The sequence below is a fragment of the Tubulanus polymorphus genome, chromosome 2 (genome assembly GCF_964204645.1).
Source record: "Tubulanus polymorphus chromosome 2, tnTubPoly1.2, whole genome shotgun sequence".
NCBI classification, from domain to species: Eukaryota; Metazoa; Nemertea; class Palaeonemertea; order Tubulaniformes; family Tubulanidae; genus Tubulanus; species Tubulanus polymorphus.
This window is the reverse complement of record NC_134026.1, coordinates 8361503-8389482: the sequence shown is the minus strand read 5'-3', so window position 1 is coordinate 8389482 and position 27980 is coordinate 8361503. Positions and strand designations below refer to the sequence as shown.

Here is a 27980-nt window from a genome sequence, read left to right as displayed (position 1 = left end):
ATATGTATATATATACATATATAAGAATGTGAGAATATGATATATAATATTAAGCGGACATTATTCCGCGCATGTGTGTGAATGCGTGTGCGTGCGCTTCTTGGGATTTTTAATAATTATATATATTATCATCGGTGTATATATATATATATATATGTATATGTATATGTTTTTCGCGTATACATGTATTGTATTATCCGTGAAGGAGGCAAAAAAAACAACATTTTACGACGTGACGTGTGAATTTGTTATCCGTCTTTGTGTATGATCTCTGAAGCAGAAGAAAACGATTTGTTGTGTCATTTTATTATATTATATTATAATTATTAGTGTGTCATCTCATGTCATCTTTAATTTCATTGCATGCTGTACAAAGGATATAATGATAAATATATATATATATATATATATATATATATATATATATATATATATATATATATATATATATATACAAATTCGTAATCAATGCTTCAAAAACTCGATAAGAGTTGCGCATAAAACGAAACATCACGTTCACAGTAGCCTAGACTGCACTGTTCTTCCAATGGTAACCCGCACGAATTCACTCGCGTCGTGTACGCCATTTTAACGATATTCTAAAAAAAAAAACTCTTAAAAAACTCTTAACCTATCGATTGATCCATTTTATTACGTATCCACGATTATTAATTACGAAACGAGTTGTTATTTTTTATTCCGACGCGTTTTTCGTGCGCAAAATTTTAAAATCGGCTTTTCCCGCGCCGGAATTTACGGAAGCGGACGCTTTTTTTTAAAGTTTCGCGTCCGACATTCAGGATTTTTTATTTCCTGGTTTTTTTCGCCTGTTCTTATATTACCATATTGTACAGGCTTTCGTTGACCGTGTAACATCATTTGTACAGAAAGTACGCTGTTACTATCAGTTCGAAACTATCATCCATACCGAAATTGGCAATTACCGTACGTAGTTTAGGTAGTGACATATCATCAACTTGTATCTCTCGTTTTATATGAAGTTCGGGTCTTCGCTCTCCGGGTTTTCTTGAAACAATCAAATTTTTTATATATAACCTGTGTGTGAATATATATTATCGATTTTGTTGTGTTTTCGAGACTACTACTACACTTAGAAAAAGAAGAAATATTTTGAATTTTAATCTAAAACATACCGAGGCTATTCTTGCGTGTCGTGCGTTCGTTCGTACAGGAAACAAGTATAACTGGAATATTCGGTGTATATGCACTCAAGCTCACTCGCTACGTGGTGACCGTTGCAAAGTTCACGCGAGGTACTGAAAGTGATAATAAGTATCGTAAAAATGTTTTTTATTTTCGCGGATCTGTTAGCTTCCAGTGTTAAAAAAAACGGGAGAGAGAGGGTTGTCTGAATATGTCCTACCATGAAAGCTGTATAGGTTTTAGTGTTCTTCCCTGGTATTAGCGCGCCCGAATATATATATATATATATATATATATATATATATATATATATATATATATATATATATTGGTATTATATGTAGATTAATGCTGTCATAATGTACGGGGTTTTTTTGTATATTGCACAAAATGCACCTTAAACATGAGTTGTACGCCATCTTCTCTCGCCGGCATCCGAACCCGGTAGGCTCAGGGCTTCTTACGGCCGTCGGGCGTTTTCGATCCCGCGCAAGGGAGGATGGAGTAACGCGTCCTATATATATATATATATATATATATATATATATATATATATATATATATATATATATATATATATATATATATATATAGATATTAAAATCAGAACGGTGGGTGTATGGTTGATCATGTCGAGTATGATCCGTTGACAATTCAGTTATGCAAGTAATAATGTATCGAACTATTCACTAGTATCTTCGTTTCTAGGCTGTTTTTAGAGGGGGAAAAATCCGTAGCAACTCATCTACTTGTAAAAAAAATCATCGAGCCAAAAGTAACTTTAGAGCGAAAAATTATTCAGATTTAGTAAATGATGATGATGATAATGAATGAATATATACATGCATTCAGACTTCAGAAATCATGTAGAGTGCCGTGTACATAATTTGTAAGCCACTATGTTGTTACTTAAAAAAAAGTGCTGGAATATGCATGGAGCGTTTTTCACTTTGATTATTACAAGAAAACCAAAAAAAAAGGTTTTAATAAAACGATATTCATCGCGATGAAACCGGATTTTGCACCTATCGATGTAGTTGTTTTAAAACCGATCGGGAAAATTGTAACCATATATATAAATATATAATATATATATATATATATATATATATATATATATATATATATATATATATATATATATATGCGTGTATAAGTCGGATGTTGAGCATCTTCCCATATGGCGGCTCGGGTGGCCGTCGGATAAAATACCCGTAGAAAACGAAATCGATGAATTGATGATAACCGTTTTAAACCGATGTATATGGCGTATAGACTCTAGGAAAACCGTTGCTACACGTTACTTGTGTATATGTGTTGTAGACATTTCGAGACATTCAAACTGTAAAAGTCCTCGGTAAAAAAGCCCATGTCATTTCGGGCGCTCCTCGTCGACGACGCGCTCGGTGGTCGCGAACATGACATCTCTCTCTCTCGGAGTTTAATAATATATGCATACTAGGAAATCGAGGCTCGGCGCGAGGAGTGCCCGATGTTTTACAGTGGACTCTTAGATTATCCAGAACCGAACGGAGCGTCGTCGCCCCGAGACAATGTATTGATATTATTGTAGTGATTAGTTAAAACTAGGATAGCTTCTCTCTCTCGAATTCGATAATCAGAAACGAAATATGAATAATAATAATAATGATGACGATGATAATAATAAATAAATATAATTCAGGGTAATTTTTATTGATTTATTGAATATTATTATTTATAAAAAGGTATAATTACATAATTGATTGCTAATAATCATCATGTGTTTGGATAATCAAGAGTGGGCTGTATAGTTACGAAGCATGACAGGAATCCTTGTAGCATTTTGTACAGCATTAAGCAATGATATACCAAAGATATTGTTGTGGTCTTTTTTTACTCGACCAAGTTTTTGTGATAACAATTGTAAAAGCTCAACTTTAGGTGTAGGTCGTCATTTGATCGGTTAAAAATAAAACCATTTGATAGTTCGCGTCTTTTCGGAAGAAGAATTTGAATGATCTAGAAGACAAAGAATGAAAATTTCTACGTATGAAGTGCTAATTACCTAGTTTTAAATCATAAGATGGGCAGTTTTACCGATATTTCCATAAAATCGAAGAAGCAGTCTGAAAGGTGACTTTCGTTTTCGTTACGCGCGTCAATACGCGAATAAACGAAAGGTCAAGGTCACCGCAGCGACGTCTGTGCCAAATTCATGTGTACAAAATAAAAGTGGATTTTAGCTTAAAATGTAAACTTACTAAATACCTGTTGACATTGGGGCATCAGCGTGAAGAGTTTTTAGAAACAAAAACAAATAGGTCAATGATTCTTGGCTTGTCACAGTGTGAATCGATTAGCAAAAATGTGGACAATGTCATTATTTTTAACTTTGTTTTTAAAATGAACTGTTTTCACACTGTGTAGGACAATATGCAGTCTAGTGTAATATGTGCAACATCTGAAAAAAAAACAAATAAAAATTGTTTTCAAAGTTAATCGGCAGCGTTTTATTTAGTCGTTTCGATTGTTTGCCCCTCGTGTCGTTTGGGCAAATAGACATTAACTATTTTATGGATTGCGATGAAGTTGAGGGAAAGTTACTCCAATAGAACGTCGTTACGACATATCCCCTCTTCGTCATTCCTGTGGAGAGAACAACAGAGTGAACCTGATCTGGGACGAATGAGGTTATTCCGTCGTACAGTAAACCTCGCCTAACTCGGACAAGAAACTTAGGCCAAGGTCAATTGAAATTCGGCCAAGGTCAGCGAAGTCCGCGATATAAGGATAGGAAAAACCGGTAGGAAGTCAGAAAAAGGATTTCGTTTTTGTCCTGGGTTAGTCAAAAAATGGTTAAATTGCCTTGTCCGAGTAAGGCGAGGTTTACTGTAGATGTACATGTACATATCCAGTATGGAATACGGTACTTTCCATTCGGATCAAATAAGTCACATCCCCTCATATTCCGTCCCACATCGGTGATTCAGGATTTAAGAGTATGGCTGTATATCGGAAGTTGATTATGGCGCATTTAGTATACATGTGAAGTATGGAAGGTTTGGCGGATAGGACACGACATCGCAAAATACATTAGTACACCATTTCTAAGATAAATTCGTGGATTTATGAAGGATTTGATTACCCCCGTTATGGTTGTTCGGGTGATGATCGAGGAAAGTAAACCAAAAAACCAAAAAAAAACTTCACCCAGTCCTGGAAGTGGTGAAGTGGTTGTTTCCACAGTGATCGTCGTTCTACGATTCCAGTGCACCCACCTATGGTACGCAGGTGAATCAGTAACCTGTCTATGGTTTAGTTTCATGATCGGATATTTTCATAAGCCCATCCGATTATAGAAGCTTACCACCAACGATTAGGCAACTAACTAGGAGGAAAGGTGACCCCGTAGTGAGAAATAAAGGGAAGGGCCATACGTAAACATCATAATAAAAGAGTTAGATAAGTTATGCATGTATGCATCTTCTCCGTCCTTCGCAGTGCTTTGGTTTGATGTCGCTATACGTTCCGGTAAAAAGGGCGTAGCATGTGTGTAAACAAATTGTAACTTCAATAACTTCAATAGATTTTATTCGGAATACACATTCAAGAACAGTCTCCATCATTCCAATCATAATGATATGCGCCAACGTTCATTTATTGGACGCTGAATTTCAAAGGCAATTTCGATCATTTTCGTCATCAATTTAATGTAAACAACGGCTGCCGGTAAAAAATCGATTCAGACCTCCGTAACAACTCGACAATGTGTAACCGGCCTTATTTGATTAGTTGCAGTACGGATTTTTTTCAAGAATAAAAAATGAGAGAGCGAAAGATGAAATTGAAAGAAATTCTATAACAGACGTTTTAAAATGGAAGGGAACCGCGAAAAATGCGCATGAATTCTTTTTCTATCATTTGTGTTTTTTCCACGTAAAAAAGAAAAAAATGCGTGGAAATGTGATAAATTTGATTCAAATAATGGGAGAAATGCAAAAACTAACTTTTTACAACCACGAGATTGAAAATTCAGATGAACATAAATTTTTGTAAGCATCATAATATTTGAACATCTAGACGGACATATCCTTAAAAAAATTGGGAGGGGGAATTGTGATAAACACGTGAAGAAGGACTAAGAAAACATTTTCTTTTTTAATCTTCTTGCGCTTAAAGCGCTGAATGGTAAATTTGGGAGGTGCATCAGAGAAAAGATACAAAAAGCTTGTTCGTGTTTCAAGAATTAGAGCATTTTTAGTCGAGTCCACTCCTCCACGACGTGTGAGTCTTGACCGTTCAGTGCTGCTGCTGGTTCGATATAGAACAACGATCACGGTGAAAATGCGAACTAAATCTATTGCAGCAAGTAATAAGTACTTAGTTCGCATATTCACCGCCAACGACCAGGTTGAGGGGCAGCACTTGACGGTTAGGATCTCGCCCATCTCGATATTCTTCGTGCGGGCCGGACTGTGGAAAGCAAAATACTTTTTACCTTCGAAATTTACATCGGGCAACTTTCAACATACAACACCATTCTATCTAAAATGTATAATCAAAGCTTTACAACCTTTTCCCTACCCAATGGCTAGTTTTGATGTATAGGCCACCTGTCGGCGACACCAGCGGAATATATGAAACGCCTTTTTGAGGCTGCGAACTTAATTCGGGGTCTTTAGCGGTCCATTCGGTATAAAGCATGCGGGAAAGGCGTGACATTATTTGTGAACATCCGTGAGAGGTTGAAAGGCGCGCGCCCACGGCCATGTGAATGAGATCACGGGCTGGTGCAGACGGGCGAAGTAATATCGATAGACTATTTCGGCTTCCTTTGACTCTTCTTTAAAACTGTACGCAAAAAGAGTTTCGTCGATCGCAATCGCCGCCGTCATATTTCTGAGTCCCAACATTTAAAATGATCGGTTCATTGCGCATCTTTGTTCGATGAAGATAATTTTACTCTAAATTATGAGTACATTCTCAATCCGGCCATGCACTAATACCGATGTATTGACACTGAGCTGTGGGAGAGTCTGGTATTTTGTCATTGGAAATCGATGAATGATCAATGATACGATTTACTTTTATTAGCAGAAAGCATCTTAGAAAGTTCAAAAAATTGTGTGCCTGGCACTTGACATGCCGCAAGGTCAGTCCCCGGGCGGACTCTACGAGGGGTGTCACCTAATACAGTGGAACCTCGTTATCAACGATTCATCGGATATAACAAATACAGAATTTCGTCCCAAGTGAGCAGCAGAACGAACCCTAATTAATTTCATACTGGATACAACGAACTATCGGTTATAACGAACAGATTTTCTGGTACCGCTATGAAGTTCGTCGGGTTCCACTGCCATTAATCTAAACTTCGATATATTGACTTGGATATTCTCGGAGCAACCCTTTATGTTCAGATTATTCCGCGCGTTCGTGTCCGTAGCCGTCGTCCGTATGGAATTTGTTTATGGTTGCTAACATTCACAATTCGAGTACTCAATTCGAATAAATTGTCAATTAGTTACTGTATGACGCCCGTAAATGCATCGAAGGTATCAGAGAATCATTGTGAAGGTGTTGCTTAAAAGGGTATAAGCCCAAATTGAAGCCTTACGAATTTTTTCCAATGGAAACTGTTGAACGAAAAACTTGACAGTTTGTCAATTAAATTAAATTATATTGAGATTTATCGAATGTCCAACAAAACTAATGTCTTATGATTAATTCTTGAGATGTTACCTTTGAGTTCAAGTACATACAATGAACTAAACGAGAAAATTATTTTTAAAGAATTGATGACCCCCACCAGGCCTATTTTTGGGAAAAATGTGCTGCAATGCAAGTTGTTAAGTAACTGTAAGAAATGGGTGCGATGACGACAATTGAGTGGAAGCAAAAGATTTGATGGAACAGAAGAATAATTTTGGGCCGTTCAGGATTTTATAAAGCCATATACATTGTACAAACACTCTACTTATAACTGTCACAAACAAAGCTCTACCCACCCAGCAGTACGCTAACTAAGGAAAAGGCAATTTTTTTTTAGATGTTTAGGCCTACCAAGGCCAGCTGTATTTTTAAGTGCCTGTTGGCCTCCCCTGAATAATAATTCCTGAATTGAGCCCTTGCTTGGCTGCGATCTCCATTTAACTTGATCTTTAACCTACTGCCCTGTGAGATCCTAACCATTGAAATCATTCCCTTGCTCCATTGAATCCTTAACCTACTCTTAATAATTATTCTAATCCTTGCGCCTATACGGTTTAACTATATTTAGAGAATTATCATTTTGTTTTCAGTTTGATAGTTTGATGTTCTATCTTTTTAGTGGATGCTAAATTGTTAAATCTGGAGAGAATGGATATTAGGCTTTAAGCCCTGTGCTGATGAGAAGCACGCAACCTTTCTGATATTGTGCAGCAATGTCATTCTGATTGAGAAAGAAATAAGGAATATTCATCGTCAAGAATTCGTTGAATTGATAGTTCTGAATTGACAACATGTCTACTAATAAGTAAGTGACACTGATTGTTTTTCCTCCGAATCTTTCACTGTGGGTTGTATACACCGTGGAATAATTCTAAATTGCAAGCATGGGCCCAAAAAATCTTTGAATTTATGACTTGCCGTCTGAAGATTTATTCAACAGAAATTAAATCACAAATTCATTTGTCAGTTTTTGAGCCGTCGTTCGCTCGTTCGTTCGTCTGTCACCTTGTTCTTCGAATCGCTACTAGTCTTACAGTTTTAATCAGATCAAAATTTGGTATGAATGTTCTATGGACCAAGGCCTATAAAGTTACAGAGCCATTTTTGGATTTGTTCCCCAGGGGGTGGAGTTTCTATTTCTTCAAATTGCTATTAGTCCTACAGTTTTAATCAGATCAATTCAAAATTTGGTATGAATGTTCTATGGACCAATACCTACAAAGTACAGAGCCTTTTTTGGATTTTTTAGTTTCTATTTCTTCAAATCACACAGCGAAAGCTGATAGGCGCCTTGTATTGGTTTACTTTTGTCAGCAATATGAAGTTGGCATTGAGCCAATTCATGTAAAATCGCGGCACGTTTTTTTAATGTGAGCATATGTTTTATTGGTCTCGGCCTAAATGACGTATTATCGATGCGATTAAAGACACAGCAAACCTCCGTCGATGACATGGTCAACTTCGTTAAAATTCTACGAAAAACTGTTTTTGGCAGGAAAATTCTTAGCTCTAGCGTATAAAATTGCAATGACCTCGACTGGGGGGCGTCATCTCTACAAGCGAATGTGATTGGTTGTTTCTAGGATATACGGGGAGGGAATTCCGGCGCTACTAAGATAATTAATTTTTTACGGTCCCGGTATTTCAGCTTCCGCGGCCATACATTGGAAGAGGTTTCCGAGACTCAATATTCAGCCACCCTCTGATTGGTGACGTCATATGAATTTTATTTCAATATTTTTTCATGGTGTAAAAAATATTTTTTCAAAATATGAAATACTTAGTTTCCCTGCCGCGCCTACCTGTACCCTACGAAACAAATGTATATTTTTGGTCTTATTTGACTACAAAATAATTCTTTGAGAAAGATAAAATACAATATGAATTATAGAACTTTGAAGTCACAAATTTAAAAGATTTTTGAGAAGTAATGCCCTTGCTCCAAACAACCTCTAGCTTTTTCAAGGTAAACCACACTTTGCCCATGGGCAATTTATTCCATTTCTGCATTTAATACCACCCTTACAGTAACTATGGTACAGGTAATGCGAATTGTTTTGTTGAAAATAAAATTCAATCTTCGAAAAACTCTCGACGAATTCACATCATGAAAAGTATGAGGATTTTCAACTCGTCCCTAAAAAGTATTTGAATTTTTGTAAATTCCTGTCCCAACAGAACAACTATTCAGTCGTCTCGATATGGTTTAATGACGCGTATTAGAAAATATTACCCGGTATTATTATTCAGGGCTCTATTGGAAAAGATACGTCGCAGGCGTGAAGCCATGCGCGAGACACAAATGGACACGACGGAGGAGCTGGATGAAACAGTCGAACCGCCGAAAAAAGGAAAAAAGAAGAAAAAGACAACTATAATGGATGAAACATTGGTAAATGCTGGTGAAAATTGATTTGATAATTGACGCAAAAATTCTAGGCTCAGTTGCATAACCACGACTAGGATCTTGATTTAGGGGCGCTTTCCGTAGGTTGTAGGTACTGCCATGACCTAGTTTTAGTCCAGTTTTAGCCCATTTAGGTCGTTCCTAAGTGAAGAATTGGGTTTTTTTTCTAGAATTATAGCTTGATTTCCATTTTTTGTGACTCTATTCTTCATGTGCAATGCCACGACCCGTATCCCGTAGCCTGATAAATGGAGTAGAGCAATTAATCAAGTAGATTTTCTTGATAAATATTTTGAGCTATAGGCCTATCAAAAAAAAAAAAACGTTTGAATTTATTTTCGTTCTTTGCCTTTTTAGGGAGCGTCTATGGTTGATAGTTATAACGAACTGACTGGTAGTGATCTATCAGCGGATGAGGTATGTTTATTTATCAAAAATACGTGGAAGGCAATTGATCACTATAGCTCTGTACTCTTATCCCACAGTTCAATCTGGCAGGGTCATATCCATGCTTAGAAAAATGTGAAAAGTGTTCAGCTTTCGATCTGAGCATGTAAAATCACGGGACTTATTCCTTAGTTGTTCGAATTAGAGCCCAGGAATGACTGTTCCTAGCGCTAGGATTTGTTGGGGTTAAAACATTAGAAGTGAAATAATGTTGGCTCTTAAAGAATCAACTCTTCCGCGACAACTATGGAACGTGGTCTATCCCCCGGTCCAAAATGATAGTTGGAATCATCGACAACAAATTTCAAATCGAGATGAATTATTTTCAGATGGCCGATGAGATTATCGATGCCACTAATTTGGCCGAGGATCTAAAAGTGAAACACAAGGAGCGACAGAGAGCGCTGGCTAAATCGTTGAGATCCAAACAGGGAGATGTTCAAGCTGAACTCCGCAACGCGAAAAAACAAAGTAAACAGAAGTTAGAGGCATCTCTTCGGCGGGTAAGTAGCACATATTTGTATATGAATGCTACAATAAAATTTTTTTGACATTTAACAAAATTTCTAAACGTGACCAATTTAGCCTAGTATCGTACCTTGACCTGCAAAATAAGTTTTGATTTAACCCTGGGGTTATTTCAGTTATTAGTTACTTCATTTAATCAAACAGTTTTAGTTGGAAGTAGGCATAGACTCTAAAAGTTGCTTATACGATCAATGACCTAGACTCCTTAGTGTAAATTGATTTCTTTTAAAGTATTGGAATTGGTATTGAAAAAAAAAATTTAGAAAATTGATTCTCTTAAAAGTATTGGTATTGGTATTACAGCAAAGTTGTTAAGATTTATCACTGGAAGTTGTGCTAACTTAGATTCTACAAGTATTCTAAATCAGATGTGTCACTGAAATCAATCCTCCTTTGAACAGTTCGCTGTGGTGTGTTGTAAGGCTTTGGATCAAATTCTTCTTTTTCAACTATCTAACCCAGTTGATCTTAACCTATTTCTTGGAACTGGTATCCTTACTTAAATGTAAAATTAATTCATTTTGAACCTTTTTGCAGACACAACCACCAGAAGGCGAAGAAGAGGGCGCAGATTCTGTCGATGCGGATGATGGAGGTGTTGCCATGCCTGACGATGCGGCAGAACCTACACCTGCCGCTCCTGTCGATGAGGAGAAGGTACAAGCGGAACAAGCAACCGCACCCGAAAAAGAAGCTGTCTGTAAGTACAAACATTGATTTTCAGCCCACTTGGGCTATTGCGTAATGAGAATATTCGTAGAGTAGCCATGTTAACCAGGTTTAAAATAAGTAACGAGACGAGTAGTACTATTTATGTAGAGACAGATGAAAAGTGAACGCAATAGCCCGAGTAACGAGACGAGTAGTACTGTATAGGTTGACTATTTATTTGACGCACAAGCTTTCGCTTCTAATGAATAGAAGCTTCATCAGGTGAATGAGACTGATTCATTCACCTGATGAAGCTTCTATTAGAAGCGAAAGCTTGTGCGTCAAATAAATAGTTAACCTATACAGTACTACTCGTCTCGTTACTTGGGCTATTGCGTTCACTTTTCATCTGTCTCTACATAAATATACAGAACTATCTGGTTTATGAGAAATCTAGATTAGAATACTGTGTAACCTCATTAAAGCGAACTTCACGGGACCAGAAAATAACCGATAATTCTTTATATCCAGTATGAAATTAGTCAAATTTTCTTATTCGGGACGAAATTCTATATTTGTTATATCTGATGAATTTGTATCCGAGTTCGCTATAACAAGGTTCTACTGTTTATTCTATATACAAGTGGCCTGTGAAAAATTCCAGATCAGATCAAAATCTGGATTTAACCGATATGACATCTTTATTTTGATTCATTTCTATTCATTAGCTATTTTGTTTACAGCCGAGACTCGAAGACGAGACAGCAAATCATTGGCTTCAAGTATAAGAGACCGACTACGTAGTAAAGTCCAATCTACGAGGGTACGTACATGTTCATCGAAACTTAACTTGTTCTTCTTCTCGTCTTGAACCCAATTTCGAGGCTATTTCAAATAGAATAGATGTACGTGTTGTGTCTTGGTTGTCTATTTGATTCGTTCATGTTTGTATTTTTGTTTAGGAAAAGGCTGAATCGGAGGCCAGAGACGAAGTGAAACCAGAACGAAAGCTACGCGGTTTACGAGAAAAACAGTTAACCACAAGATTCGACGATGCTACACTGGTATTTATACATACACTTATACACAGTAGACTCTGCTTTATTGGTGGATTATTTTGAGACCGTGGAAATTAGTCCAACTTGAGCAATATCTGGCTAGGATGGTATATACAGTTAACCTTGATTAATTCATCATCGGATAAGTGGTCACATTACTTTAACCGGGTCCCTACAACTCCTTAATTTCATGAAATCTCCTTCTAAACCGAAAATGCTTGTAAAGGTGCTTGAAACTCCTTTAATTTGAGCAAAACGTCCGAAACTCCTTCAATTTTGAGAAAGAGGCAATTAGAAATGTTTCGTAATTTGTAGTACGGTAAACTACGCCCAAATCAATACAGTTGGGACCAGGATTCATTTTTACCCGATCAGGCGGTTACCAAATTAGCCACTGTTTTGCTTACAAAATGACCGATTTACCAGTTTACAGAGATAAACAGTACCGATTCAGGAGGAGTCAACAGTAATTGGGATATGAAAGCAATGCGGACGCTTTCTTTAAATTTGAAATTTGAAATTTTCTCCTTAAAAAACTTATGCTGAAAACCCCTTATATCCCTGAATGACCATAGTAGGGACCCTGTTTAGTCGTCAACATTTTGAGTCCCAATTTTTTTTCCAATTCAATTTGCTAAATCTGAATAATTCAGATAAGTTGTCAACATATTATCCCAGCTATGATGACTTAGCCAAGTTCGACTGTACTTCTTAGCCATGTATAGCTTAGGAAAATATTTCAACGAATATCTTAAGAGTTGAGCGGAGTCTACTGTATTTACTTTCTTTGATATTCATTTTCGAAACTCATGGAAATATTCTCGCCGCGTGAGGCCGTAAACATAACTTGGTTGTCAATTTTCGCTAGTTGGAAGACGAAGCCGATCGAAAACTTAAAAAGACCAAAAAGCAACTTCATAAGTTGCGACAAATTCGCTGGAAGCGTACTGGTCAATATTATCTGCCAAAGGTGAAGTTATTAAGTTAATACGCCAACGCCGCATGATACGTTATGACCTACCCCCTTTATCCCCCGGTGTGGGTAAAAATTGCATGGCATCATGATGATTTGAAATGATTTTATATATATTTTGATTTCATGTGTGGAATGAAACAACACCTATAAAGTAGTCGCTCGCGCAATTATGATTGGAATCGAGGTTGCCACTTTGCAACCAGCTCAATGACCTTCTTTGAAACCAAACGCTCAAAGGACTTTTTCTGGTTGCATTAGCTTTTAACATATTCGCTGCCAGTTACGAAATGACCCGTCATGGGCGGTACACCAAAATTGTCCAATCTTGTAATAGATATGCCGTTAATTCTAGCTTCCTGAGAGATCTATAAGTCGCGAGAAAAAAACTAAAAATCATTTGCCAGTATAAGAGAGATGAAATATGGTTTATGGGGCTGCCTAAAGTAAGGCGCACACTGAATTTCATTGGAAATGCAAGCAAATCTTTGGCAAATCCAAAGATTTGCGATCGGTAGCGAATGTGTTAAAAGCTTGACATGTGACTAGTGACGATCAAAACTGCATAACCTTTAGAGCAACTGCTGGCTTGTTGACATCGGTGGAAACAGAGTTCAGACTATTTTATAGAAGCGTTGTCGTACCAATGATTTATCAATGATTCCTTCCTCGAATATAGCATGATTTTTCCTGCACTTGAATGATTTTCCCCCTACAGGACGAACGCGCCGCTGTGCTTTCTAAGAAATGGAAAGAATCGATGAAGAAGGCGACCGATGAGGTGATATTAGTAAAAAAATGCACGAATTATTAATCAGTTTTTAATTCTTCGGTGCTGGATTCACAATAGCCGCGATTACATGGGCATTTTTGACCCGTTCCAAATTAGGACTGGAACAACTGTTCACACGGGTGCTAAATGTCGACAACGTCGGACCAGGCCCAAGCCAAATCTTAGCACGGGTCAAATTATCGCGTGTGAATTGCTAGTGGTTGTGAACGTGACTCACTTCGCTTTGTTTAAACATTGTTTAGTATCGAGTCAGTGGTTTATGGATGAACGCGCTCTCTTATTAGGCACTGGCCAAATTTGACTCAGGCCTGATCCGTGCCAAGTCTTATTGTCTCAGTGTGATCGCGGCTAATGGAAACAAAGTTTGGTGTTGTTCTTTGAAACCCGAAATTGGTGATTCATCATTAAACATTGCACTTGCACTTGCGATATAGCGCTTGCAAATTCTTCTAATATATCTCGATGATTGATAAGGCATTGTCTGAAAAAGATATATCATAATACCCATGAAATATTAGCAATTTTTGGAAGAAAATGTTAACATTTTGTGTACAATTTCACCTGGACTTTACTATAAGGTGATTTGAAAGTTCAGGTATCGCAGCCCATTGTGATTCCTGGAATAACCATAGATTAACTGGAAGAAATCTCTTCATTACTTAACTAATGCTTCTTTGGTAATTTGCTTCTGGCATGCTTTTGTAGAATGTCATCTTAAGATACTATTAAGTTTGTATATCCATCGCAGCAATTCATTTATACCAATTCTCTCGCCAATAAATAACATTGCAGCAAAAATTCTAAAAGTCACATAATTTCTCTCTTTTTGTTTGTAAATATTGATGATAAATAAGATGCTAGAAATAGGCTATATTATAGAAATCTATGCAATTTAGCTGTAATCTCTTCTTTGATTTGATTATCTTTCAGATTACTGTGGACAAGGCAAAGGAACAGGTATTAAGCTAGTTCTTTAAGAAAAACTTACTGGATTGATCCATATTCCTGAGCTAAATGTTTCGAAAAAATGGATGAAACGATTCGGTGAATTGATTTTGATATTGCAGTCTGGTGTCATTTCGGCGGAGGAATCGTTGGATTTCTTCACTCGAAACTGGGACCCCGAAATGGAAGAGGAAGAGAAAAGAGCAGCGGAAGAGAGAGAAAAAGAAGAAGACGAAAAAGTTAAAGTGGGGACGAGCAAGGAAGAGCAACCGACCGAGGAAGGAGAGGAAGGGAAAGAAGAAGATAAGGTAGTCGAAGTTTGCCTTCTTGATATTCGAGTGTGAAAAATGTAGAAAATGTAAAGAAGTCGTGTTTGGACTTGTGGTATGTTTTTGAATTTAGGAGGCAGAAGGCGAACCAGAAAGCGAAGAAGCTGCTGAGAAGAAGAAAACGAAAAAAGACAAAAAACCTAAAGCAGAAGATGGTCAGTATTCAGTCCTGCGATTATTGTTTGAAATGCAAAAAAAAGTATCAAAGCCCTTTCAAAATCCTGCTTGAATTTTCATGGATATATTTATGTATTTAGAGGAACCTCTTTTGGCTGACGACCTGGAAGACGAAGGCTGGGATATGTACGTAGCGGTACGAAAGGCGGAATATATACCATACGAGGAAAAACGCAAACACGAAGATCTGGTTTATTTCGTGCCTTCAATGATCCCCGGTAAATACGGCTCGGTATACCTTTCACTGATTCTGGCTCATACTTAGACCAGTTTCACTATTGTTCATTAAATTTGACTTGAAAATGAAGCTGTTCATTATAAAATGCAATATCCCAATATCTACAAGTCAGCGAAAATGTGAACAAAGTGGATTTTTTTTATGGGGGATATATCTGGTAATTTTTGTGTACCGGTAATTGGTTCACAATCATCAAGATTTTATCCGTTATCTGCATCAGAATTACTAGTCTTAGAGATTTGATTTATTGACTGTTAGAGACTGTAAGATTGCCACATAAATGATGTCATAGGGGGTTACATCGGGCCAGCCATCTTTTCTGGAAGGGTCTATGGCAATCTGATATCATGTAGAAACAAGAGTATACGTACTTTCCATTTGAAATGTCGGATATGAAATTTTTTGATCAAATAGAATTTAAAAGCGACCTCTTTTATTTCTATTTTAGTTCCGTCTGAGAAGAAGATACCAGAGGACTGCGAGCCACGTTTTCTGGAGGAAGAAGGATTGTTCGTGGGTGAACGCCCGATTGTCTCATTGCGCAATCAAAACAAATTAGAAGATCGTCTGTTACATGAACCGGATGGTTTGGTAAGTTTTTGCAAATCTTTTATGATTATAGTGAGTTTCAAGCTCGTTGATTAATGTATACAGTTTGTTTGCCAGGGGCATTGAATATTGAAATTGTGAGATTGTCAAGCATTGATAAATCAAATGTTTCAATAACCATATGTCACGGGATCATGGATTTGTTCACGATTTTTCAGGGCAAGAAGTGGTTCGGGGAAGATGGTCAGGTGATGATCCTGCCAAATCCTTTAAAGGAAATACCCAACCGGCCTCCGATCAGCGAAGAAGTTGATCCGTTCATCGAAACTATCTACTGCAAGGTTAGTATCGAACTAGCAACATCCACTGAAATGAGGCTTGCCTACATTACGGTATGTGGGCTGAATTTATCATTCGTAGAACATTCTGACATTTATGGAGTGATTTTTATAGCCCCTTTTGAACCATAACATTGCGGGACAACCCCCCCAAATTTTGCGGTCCCTTGAAAATTCCATCTTAAAAAATTCCGGACTGAATATCTTCTAAGAAAAATATCAAGATTTTGTTGTGGTTATTGGCTTTATTACCATTCTAGAAGTTCTAAAATATTGAGTATGTGAGAAACGAAATTGCGGTGAACCTTGGAAAGATGGAAAGAGGCCCTAAATTTCTTTAGTGGACACCCCTTCCTTCTGACCGAGGATCCACCCCTGCATACCACGAGTGCTATCTCCAATTTATTAACCACTGGATACAGATCTACAGGGTTGTACGTAGATTAAGATTTGTCTCAAAGCTAACAAACTACAGAGTCAAATCTAACCAAGTACTAAGTACGTGACTGGGTCCTGGGTTCAGGGATGAGAATTCCCCGCGGATCCGCGGTTTCCCGCGGATTTCGGTATTGAAAAATATCAATTTTCCAAATAGTCCGAAAATGATGTAAAAGTATGGGGGGGTTGATGACCTCATTCAATTGATCTGGTGCGATCGGTAGTGAACCGTAAAAGCGTTCAGTGCCTGTTTTACTTATCGTCACATAAAAGTATCGCATTTGAATGCATATTCATTGCAACCCTGATTTTGTATCTACGTTTGTACTACGATGAGTGTGTATGTATTTTATCGATCGGTTGCAGACGAGCGCGCGCGGCAACAGAAGTAATGTACATAGGCCTACTTACTGTTGTCGCACGTGTGTGGCGAATGCCTTCAGATATTATACATTACTGGGTGATGATTTTTAGTGAGCATTCATCGGTGCGTTTTAACTGCAATAATTCAGGGCTCGACCCGTAATGCATGAGATGCTGAATGTCATCGAATGAGGATGTACCACATTGGAACTAGCCATCACCTTCCAAAATATAATAGTCGTTCATGGGTTCAAGATCGCTCTAAGTGCTTGGAAAATGCTTTTAATTTCTAAAATTTTCTTGGGGGAGGACCCCCAAGCCCCCAAAATCGCTTGTGCGAGTGCTATGCCATCAGCTGTTTCGCGTGTGCAACTCAACAAAAAAAACTGCGCATTTTATAGGTCGGCGTTCTCATCTCTGTGGGTTATAGTTAAAACATGACCTCATTCCATAGTTCTGAGTTACAATTCGACGATAGGGTTTGAGCAATCAGAAATGAACTCCAATCTTAACTCTCTGTTAACCCTTTCAGTGCTGACTAATTGATACCCTATAGTGCTCTAGATAATTTGAAAATTATGAAAAATTTCACCCTAGTGTGTTAAAAAACGGGAATACCACTATAGTGCGTCTACAGCGCGGCGTGGTGTATCGTTAGTTACTAAAATTTCACTATGCTTGACAGGTGCTACCATCTTTCAATAGAGATAGTAACTAATTACATCAATACACCGCAGTGTGGTGTACTAGCAAAATCCATCACTGATTCGTACACCGCACTGCGGTGTAGACGCACTGAAAGGGTTAAGCTTGATTCAGAGTTGATATTACCGATTTATACGCCGCATTGCGGTTTAGATGCAGCACTGAAACGGTTAAAGCTTAGGAACGGGAACCGGATCTATAAAAAAAGACAGTGCTAGAATTTCAATTTGTAATATTTTTGAAAGTTATTCTAATTTTCCTCAATTTGTTGATATCTCGCCGAGCGTGTTCTTTCATCGCCGAAAATGAGATTAAGAAAGCTGTCGCCTAATTTCGCCTAAACCGGTATACTTTTATTTAGGCTCAACTAAAGGAGTTTGATAGCCGATACATCGACGGAAGGATCGACATGCTTTCCAAATATCAGTTGGATGTCGATATCAACTCGATATCGTTTTCGCACCATCATCTGTTCGGCCGAGAGAACGTGCTCGCCGTACGCCTTACTCAACTCTACGACGAACATCTGCAACGAACGAAAAAGAATCTAGTCTCCTATCTCACTGAACGGGTAAGCAAATTACACCAGCTTTCTCAAGAGTTGCTACGTATTTCTTTGTAAGTCGGCTAATTCGTACAAAAATAATCAAACACTGGCCCCTGAGTAGCCAACCGACCCCTACTATCATGGACAGTCTCTTGAATTACGATTTTCATTTGACTGCCTTGGTAAGCCGTCTTGTGAATTAATTTATTCATTCAAGTCTCCGAGTACTCGAAAACTATCCAACAGTTGCCATTTTCCCCTGATCATGGTGACCTTGAAAACTCATGTTTCTTTATCAATATGTCATTCAATGAAAAATGAATGAATAGTAACATTTTAAACTTAGAAATTTCTCTGATTCATTCGGGGAATTTTGTGCAATTACATGGAATAATCGGGGAAAACTCGGGGGATTTGTAAATGAGCGGAAAGTGGCCACCCTGCTGACTATCAAAGAATTACTCATATTTACTTGTCAAATTTGAAATAACTGATTTCTGTCAAAAAAATATGCGGCGTATTTGTTTTCCAGCTCAGGGCATTAAAAGTTGCATCTTCAAATCTACAAGAGTCAATTCGATCGCAAAAAGTAAGCATTTAATTTTTTTCGCCATTTATCGTGTTAAGTACATATAGAAGAATTTTTCATCATTTCGGTATTTCCTCTCAATTAGGTTCAAGGCCGTCCGGCTCAACATATCGCGGACCAGGAAAGCCGTCTGCGGGATTATAAGAACGATATTAAGTAAGTTTTTAATTTTTTCGAAACGTGCTGTCTTAAATTCATAACGTATATTGTCTATTCTCTCTCGTTCCATAGACAAACGCGACAGCAACGTGACAACGAAGAGGAAAATGACAGACTAGTGATCAAGGGAATTCTGCGAACCTGGAAAGAAATTAAAAGCCTCCGACAGCTGCAACGATGCACGAATACGGCTGTAAAATTGTCAATTAGGAGGTTAGTTGTCAAAGGGTCTTGGGTTTTGTTTTGTATGTTTGGTTTTGCACGTTGAAAACATACATATCACATTTGAACGTGGTTAATACACAATATAGTCAAACGACCACTGTATACAAATTTAAGATTAGAAAAATGAAATCTATCACTGTAAATTTGAAAGATGTTTCAGTGTCTTGCTAGAGACCATCGTCATTGCCAGATATTGATTTAGATTTTCACCACTATTAGATTTCTTGTGCTTGTAGTTCTTGTTGGTGCTAACTACAAACATGCACGAAAAATCTCATTGTGAATTGGCTTGTACATGAAATAAAGTTGGCTTAAAAACCATGCTTGATGCAGCATGGACTGTTGTTTAGTGTGTCAAAGAAGTGGTATACAGGGTATGCAGGATAAAATATGCAATAGTATGCAGGATAAAATATGCAATAGCATATTTCTAACCAGTTAGAAAACTTAGTAGTAGTGTGCAATTTCATCATTGAAAAATAGCACCTTTAAGATGAATATCAGTCATGTGTGACAAATGTTGTGGCCATTTGAAGCTGAGGAGGGTCTCAGTGTGAGGAAGGAGCACCTCCCTGGTTTGACTAGGCCTAATGGAAAACACTTGAATGTATATTGTAGAGTCATAGATATATGCTATTGACACCCTGGGCAAAGTTCGGTTATCAAAGTTAGTCGACTATTTGTGAACTAAGTGAAACTGAATGTCAGGTAGTCGAAACTATGGTCCGGAAATAGGGATTGAGCAATACTTCTGACTTATTTCCAAGATGGCCGACACAGTGAAATGCCTTACGACCAAATCATAGTGCGTTTGGTTATTAGTTCCGGCACTAGTAATCTAACAAAGAAAACCGAAGGGTGCTCTGTATAGTTTGAACTGCAAAATATCTATAGCGTATGAGTTTGTGTGGCCAGTTCTATCATAGCAAAGCATGAATATTTCATTCGTTGCAGGGAGGAGACAAATCGCAAGGAGGATCAGTACAATTGGAATCAAGAGTTAGAAGAAGAACTACAGGAATTGAAAGATGAACAAACCGAAGAATACAATCGTCTCACCGTTCAGTATAACATTACGATGGCGCAATATCAGCAACAACAACAACAGAAGAAGGAGGCGGAGGCTCGCAAGAGGCGACGAGAACGAAAAGGTTCGCAGGATGAGCTCAACGAAGAAGACGAGGTGGGTGTCTGCTTACTTTGACATCGTTACCATGACAGCCTTTGGAATTTTTAGGAAATGGTACATCGATATTCATTGTGGCCCGATCTTTAGTTGAGGTTGAGTTTATTTTAGTGGGTATCACATGTCCTATTGTACCACTGCAATGATAAACCTGGGAACTCTTACAATTACGATGTATTATTATTACGCACTTTACCAATACATTAGATAGCAACTGCTATAGATTGCCATACGTAGTTCTTCACCAACATAGTGAATATTGTTCATATGCATCATATTTGCTGACAAATGGCTTTACTTCACCTTATTTTTATTCCACAAACTCTTGGTCATGATACAAAAGACAATTCAAGTGTTACAGTACATTAAAAGAAAGACATTGTTTATGACAAACGGTACATAGATACATAGTTGAAAATTGGCATACATGTTAGGACAGAGTTATTATAGAGAATCACGTGAAAATCCTAACTTTATCAACAAAAACACACTGATTACGAAGTTCGACTCTATCTTAAGTTTGCATTAACAATTCGTAAAAAGGCAGTAGTCAACTGGGACTTCTTACTTCAGTTGAAATCTGTTGACCGTCAATATGATACACTGTGACTTCATAGTTGCTCTTCTCAGACGGTTGGCAACTAAATATATCTCCGGATGATGATCATTTTGGATTCTTTATTATGTTATGTAAGATATAAAATGGTTATATCATTGACTTTTAGGAACAGGCAAAATCGGATGATGACATACTAGATGCGGAAGATCTACCGCGACCGGAGCCACCGACCAAGTTTGACGAAAGACTCGGCCGTGAGCAGATCAAAGAGAAAATATTGAACATCCGCCGGCGACCCGGCGAGCCGATCATCCATCCGGAACTCTCCGAATCGGCGACGATCACGCCAAAACATCAGTGTCCTCGAGGCGAACAACAACGCAGGGATGCCATCGAAAAATGTAAAATATGGGTGAAAGTCATCTTCAACAACAAAGCAGTTTGCCACAGTAAAGCCAAGTAAGTGGACAGGACCGACTTTTACAGCTGTGAGTCAAGATTAATTGTAGAGAAGGTCGAGGTTTTGCATTTTAGTTAATGGCGAAGCAGATATATGCTATAGATAGTTCTTCCTATCTATTTTTCGAGTCAAGCTAGAAATCTCCTATTTCCGGATAACGACGTTGCCACTTTGTTATCGACTAGCTGTCCTGATTGTTTTCGTTCACTATTTCATATTCCCTTTCTAAAAATCGAGGATGACCTGATTGGCTGAGGCTGTTAACAAACTTATCCTCAATGCTCATCGGTCAAATATGTGCCAGTTGCTGATTGTTGATTTGCTGTGAAAGCGAATTCCCACAATTGAAGGCTTGAAATTAAACAGTTTATTGACGCCTCAATGTTCCACCTGATAATGGCTGTTAGGATATACATCTGAAACATTGCGATGTCAATAAACTCTTTAATTTTTAGCCTTCAATTGTGGGATTTTGCTTTCATTATATTGTTCATGAATTTGTGTGTATCTGGTAACTGTACTGGTAATTGCTTTATTTTGATATTGCCAATTTCGCGAGGACTCCTAGGGATTGTAACAGGTTAACTCAGCGAACAGGTTAACTCAGAACTGTAGATCAGGGTTCAGATTGGATTGTATTGCGTCACCAGAAAATATTTCTTGAAGTTCTTGTCCTGACTCATGTCCATGGTTTTGTCAATCCTGCTGCTTCTAAATTGTAGAACATTAAATCAGGAATTCAAAGTATCGTTCGCTCAAATCATCAATATTCTGATTGTCCAATGGCCGGAAAGTGTTCGTTTGGAGGTAAATATATATGATGCAGTATTTGATGCCATCCAACTTGGATATCGCAAAGTTCCACGATCCAATTCGAGTGGAATCTTACCTAAATGTTGGCCAGAGAAATCGCAAAATTTAAGCAAAGTCCGGATACCTACTAACTGATAGCTGTCATGGGGTCATTCATTTATTACGTACGCATACAATTTTAAACCCCTCCCCCTTGAAGGCAAAAAACAGCCATTTTTTCATATACATTAAGCATTACAGTATGCAATTGCACTGACCCCTCCCCTAGCCTATTAATGCATAAATTTGATTGACAGATTTATGAAGATCGCGGTTTCACGACCGACCTTTTGGCCGAAATGTACTTGATAATCCCCGAGTCTACGGTAACTTCGGAAAACGTCCAGTTGGAAGACCTTGATTTCAGTTGCGACCATAAGGTGGAACACACGCACGAGGGCGTGGGCAGTGGTGAGTACGTGGGTTGGTTACAAGTGGTAGAAATGCTATAGTTGTATGCGGACAAAAACTATCGAATATCAGTTTTTGGTTTCGTGTTCTCGAAGTTTTGTTAATTGGACTCATAAACCCTGTGTAGGCATCAACGCTATAAGCACTCAGGAATTTCACTGTGTAGTGTATTTTACTTCTCAGGAAATTCAAGGGGAAATCCAAACTTATCACGATACCGAATAGCTCATTCCCAGTTTGTTTTCATGCATTACAAGTTTGTGTTATCTTGTAGTAAATAGTCAAGGCATTCATACGATATAAGACTTGATGAGGTGGGCAACCAAAATCGTGTTCTTTTGGCCCCCTAAATCCATCCAGACATACCTGGATTTAAGTGAGCGCTCAGAACTGCCATGTACTTGCTCCAAACATATTTTTTCGGACGATTTTCAAAAAATGTTTGTATTTAACAGGAGTTTTATTTGATTTGGATACGAATAAAATGGTATCCCTGATGACGACTGGTGAGATAAGTTGTAGTCTGTGTTGGGCTATTGACTCAGATGGAACGACGATGATACCAACCAGTCTAACTGCAAACAGTAACACTGCTTACAGGTATCTTAGTTAGTTAACATTGTACTCATAAAGACCCTTGCAGAGAAGTTGATTTCTTCTAAACCTATAAGTATCTATAATTTCACGTTACGTCCATTAGATTGAAATGGAATAAAGTTTTGATTCATGAACAGTCTGGTTACGGGAATATAACATAACATGAAATATATTTTATGTTCTGGAAAGTTATACAAAATAATATGAAGGAGTAACAGGAAAGTTGATAGATATAGCTATGGCAAGTAATGCATAGTTCCAGACAAATAGTCTTCAAAAAGGAGTAAATTACCGTAACTACATGACAGTTTGAAGAGATTGTTAGCTGAATATTCATGTTCACTCATTAATATTTTAAATCTAAATTCATTTGGGTGTTGGGGAGAACATGAACTAGGATTTAAATAGGACTGGATTGATTCTTACCATGTTACCATATTATCAACGTTAAAAAACTAAAAAGTTAGTGCACAATTAACTATTAGTTCATGAAGTTTGAGAACTGGTATATAAACCACCAACCTCCCCTTATTGCGCAATAGACTTCAAATAATTTAGTTATAGCATTTTAAAGGTATTTATCAGCTTAGAATTTGCAGAAAATAGAAAAAAGCTGCCCTGCCAGATGTGTTCATAGAAAACTAGTTCACCGAATCTATGAGCCTACTGCGAAGATTTTTCATATTTTTCAATAGTAATCTACATTTGTCCAATGGCAACTTTATTCCATGTTTCCAGTTCGATGAAGAATCGCGACGCTGTATCAGCTATCGGTGCTGCTGGAATGGTCGATCTGGAGAAGTTGTCGAAATGGATCGCCGAATCGCGCCTCGATCCCAATGATCCTTCAAATGCCGACCTCGTCTATTTGATGAAGGTTTGTTTTGTTTTTTTTATTTTTTATTAGAAATTTCTTGTTTCTAATACAGAAGTTTTATTACATTTCTTCTCTAATACAAGTTTTATTACAAGCTCATGCGTTAAATAAATAGTTAACCTATATAATACTACTCGTGTCATTATTGATCGAATAATAGCAACAAGTACAATATATATAAAACTCCCTTAACAAAATAATAATAATGATAATGATGATGATTGTGATAATTGATTGGTAATAAACGATGGTAGACAATAATTTTAAAAACAGATAAATGATAAAAAATATTATAAAAACAACATTATTTTACGATAAGTTAGACTTGAATGATAACTGGAAACGTTTATCTTCCATTTTCAGCCGATGGGTGGTTCTGACGGAATTGGGCTGGACGGCAAATTGAAGATGCCGGACTATTTCCGTTTAGAACAGTTGCAGGAAGAGTTCAACTTCTGTACGGACGATGACCTCAGTAAAAACCTTCGGTTCCGATTGCTCGAGTATCGCGATCAGGAGATCCAAGAATTCCGTAGTTACAAACCGATTCCGATTGTCGAAAGAGAAATTCCAACCGATATATTCGTGGTAAGTTCCGTTATATGGAGTGCTGGTATTGGACTTCAGGATCCAGACCTTGATTAACCCTTTCAGTGCTGGCTAATTAATACCCTATAGTGCTGAAGATAATTTGAAAATTCTGAAAAATTCCACCCTAGTGTGTTGAATAATGGGAATAGCACAGTAGTGCGTCTACACCCTGGCGCGGTGTATCGTTAGTTACTAATATTTTACTATGTTTGACAGGTGCTGCCATCTTTCAAGAGAGATAATAAGTAATTACTAATTAAATCAATACACCACAGTGCGGTGTACTAGCAAAATCCATCACTGATTCGTACACCGCACTGCGGTGTAGATGCACTGAAAGGGTTAAGCTTGATTCAGAGTTGAAATTAGTTCATTTTCGATGTTTTTGGCCTCGATTTGTATTCAAACTGTAGAAATGAGTTATGTTAAAAACTTCGATGAACGAATTGGTTTTTAGCTTAGATTTAAAAACATCGATTGAAGGACTAGATTTAGATGGACTAGGTAACATATTCCAGAATACGCTAAGGCCCAGCACAAGTTTCCTTAGCCTGATTCTTACCTTTCACACTATATCAAAATCAACTCTAATATGTGCTAGTCTAATTGTTTCGGTTTTAGGATTAGTGATGTGTGTAATTAATTCCAGGAATTCGAAAAGAAGAAGAAAGAAGCGGAAAGAGTGAAGTCGGTTCGTGAACTGCGAGATGTGGAAAGTCACAGACAACAAGTGACGAGATACATGCAGCAGGTACTGTCAATTTTCTGTTCATTTTCCTTTTGCTTCGCGCATTTGTAGGATCCAGAGCTACTTCATAGAAATTGGCATCTCATGATAATCGAGTTAATCAGTACAAATTTTCCTTCTGAGAATGAAATGCAATTTCTTTTGCGCAGGATAGAGCATCAATAATGATAATTCATACGTTATGATGCAATTGTATTTATTCATATTAACTAATCGAGAGAAATCCAACAATAATTCAGCCAAAAATGAGGAGTTCTTGAATAGAAGTAAGCCTGATGATGGCTAATAGCTTTTAGCCAAAACATCGTTCCACTTCTATTCAAGGACTTTTTATTTTTTGGCAGAATTATTTTCGGATTTCTCTCGATTATACATCATACATGGATATTGTGTATCTTCTCGACTTTTTGTGAATATTCACGTTTCTTTCTTTATTGTGATACTTCAGTATTCTTTTCTCTTCTTGTGGTACGAAATGAGTAAAGTGAACGAATGCAATTGAAAAACAACTGTTGTTTCTAAGATCAGATTTTCGAGCTTATTACTTGACTCAAATTACGTAGTAAATGTTTCTCTTCTTGTCGTTTCTTGTGAACATTGTAATTCGGGTGGGAAATGAAGAAAATTGAATGAAAGCAATGAATGAACTGTTGAGTCTAAGATCAGATATTTGAGCTTATTACTTGACTAAAAAGAATGTAGTAAATGTTTTGGATATAGTCAGTGTGCGGTGAAACATTCTGGTTTTCGTTACATGCAGGTGCGTGAACAAGTTTTGCAGCGTTTCCGAGCGTTGGCGCATCAGAAACACTTCAGCGACATGATCGTGGAAGACGAAGTACCCGACATTGCGTAAGTTTTTCCTGGTAGAAACTATAGATTTGCCTCCATAGAATTGCCCATTTCGCATTATGGCCATTACAATACAAGAGCCTAGTAAAGGTTTACTCAAATCTTGTTTCATTCGGCTTTTGTTTCTACTTCATATTTTTGATAAGCGTGCGTAGATTTGTTTTTACGTGAATCTGTACTGAGTAAACAAGTTTCCAAGTTTTCCTAGTAAATTGTTAATTGATTAATCTAATCGTACGGTGATTCGGTGCTTTGTCATATCGTATTCATAGAAGCGTTCTTCATTTTGCTACTAAGGGTCTTCAGCTGAGTTATCAGGTTTGATAATAATGTTAAGTGCGAAATGCTTCCTTGAGCTAGTAGTTTATTCAACGTCTCGACTATATCCTGATAGTCATCTTCAGGAATACTTTATTGGATATATTACTTGCCGTTATTATTCACAACTTGGATATAGTGTTCCATCAATGGTTGCATCAGAGATTTTACAGGGTTCTTCGATGATCCTTTCTCTCTTTTTGTTAGCACGTTGATTCCGAAATTGATCAAATTAGGAGTGCAGAGACGACCGTTGCGTCCGATAAGGAAAACTAGAAAGAAGGTGACGGCGCAAGTATTGCAAGGTGTCGACGTAAAGATCTTGGTGAACGTCATACGCGCATTCGACGTTCCCGTTCGCGATCAGGAGACCGGGTAAGTCGTGTTGGCAGTCAGACCTTACCTTTTCTTTTATTGGGAATGTGTCCCTCAATTGATGACCCCACATCGGCGCTAATCACCCACCTGGGTCTAGTGGGGAGATGATCTGACCACTACTACAGTAAACCTCACCTTATTCGGAAATAGCCAACTCTTTTGACTAAGTCGACGGAAACTAAAATCATTTTCCTATCCTTATCTTAGACCGATTTTGCCAGTCCCAGTTCGTCCGAGTTAGACAAGGTTTACTCTACTATTCGAAAGAGGTTTCTGCTCTTTCAATTAATTAAGATTTCAATTACTTCCAAATATTAAGGTACAGCCTATTACTATTTTTCCTGTCAAATTTTTCCCTTTTGAGATGAAAATTCCCTAGCTAATCGGTACAATTGTGTGTTGAAGTGACAAGTTAGAATTAAACCCTTGCGAGCATGAGTTACTAATTAGAGTACCCCCATGATCGAGCACTAAGTTTCTTAGCCGTGTGAAATGGAATGAGTTTCCGCAATGCAAGTTCTTGGCGTGTTAATTGATTGAAAACATTTCATTAGAAATTGTTCTAATCTCCAAATTTTCATCTTTCTAGAGGGGGTGAAACGACACGAGGAGCGAGAAGAGCCCGAACCGCCGAGGTATGTTTATGTTATCTCGCCAACACAAATAACGTATGATTGATACGATGATCTATCATTTACAGTAATTCTATAGAAGATAGCTACCAATGTTTGCCTATGCGCCAATGCACATGAGAACATTAAAAAGACAACCAACTGTATCCGGGCTGCTATGACCTTCACAGGATTCTGAGCTCAAATCACTATTCCAAAATCT

General features: G+C 37.7%; 1 protein-coding gene across 2 annotated transcripts in view; it reads left to right on the top strand.

The window, feature by feature from the left end:
* Positions 1-6608: 6608 nt before the first annotated feature.
* Positions 6609-27980, top strand: part of LOC141898674 (coiled-coil and C2 domain-containing protein 2A-like) — a 36538-nt gene continuing 15166 nt past the window's right edge. Inside the window, exons 1-30 of one of the 2 annotated variants that reach the window (XM_074784709.1) lie at positions 6609-6701; positions 7478-7663; positions 9109-9250; positions 9623-9682; positions 10042-10215; positions 10778-10940; positions 11635-11714; positions 11854-11955; positions 13641-13703; positions 14646-14672; positions 14783-14968; positions 15063-15144; positions 15247-15384; positions 15853-15995; positions 16172-16294; positions 18159-18368; positions 18877-18933; positions 19019-19089; positions 19165-19305; positions 20272-20500; positions 21229-21521; positions 22245-22329; positions 22632-22785; positions 23241-23385; positions 24121-24259; positions 24623-24847; positions 25500-25601; positions 26359-26450; positions 26976-27143; positions 27736-27781. In XM_074784709.1, the coding sequence (XP_074640810.1) occupies positions 7650-7663; positions 9109-9250; positions 9623-9682; positions 10042-10215; positions 10778-10940; positions 11635-11714; positions 11854-11955; positions 13641-13703; positions 14646-14672; positions 14783-14968; positions 15063-15144; positions 15247-15384; positions 15853-15995; positions 16172-16294; positions 18159-18368; positions 18877-18933; positions 19019-19089; positions 19165-19305; positions 20272-20500; positions 21229-21521; positions 22245-22329; positions 22632-22785; positions 23241-23385; positions 24121-24259; positions 24623-24847; positions 25500-25601; positions 26359-26450; positions 26976-27143; positions 27736-27781 (3654 nt within the window). In that variant the 5' untranslated portion in view covers positions 6609-6701; positions 7478-7649. Of the gene's footprint in view, positions 6702-7477; positions 7664-9108; positions 9251-9622; positions 9683-10041; positions 10216-10777; positions 10941-11634; positions 11715-11853; positions 11956-12817; positions 12920-13640; positions 13704-14645; positions 14673-14782; positions 14969-15062; positions 15145-15246; positions 15385-15852; positions 15996-16171; positions 16295-18158; positions 18369-18876; positions 18934-19018; positions 19090-19164; positions 19306-20271; positions 20501-21228; positions 21522-22244; positions 22330-22631; positions 22786-23240; positions 23386-24120; positions 24260-24622; positions 24848-25499; positions 25602-26358; positions 26451-26975; positions 27144-27735; positions 27782-27980 lie in introns of both variants that reach the window. The other variant, XM_074784708.1, reaches the window with a different exon arrangement.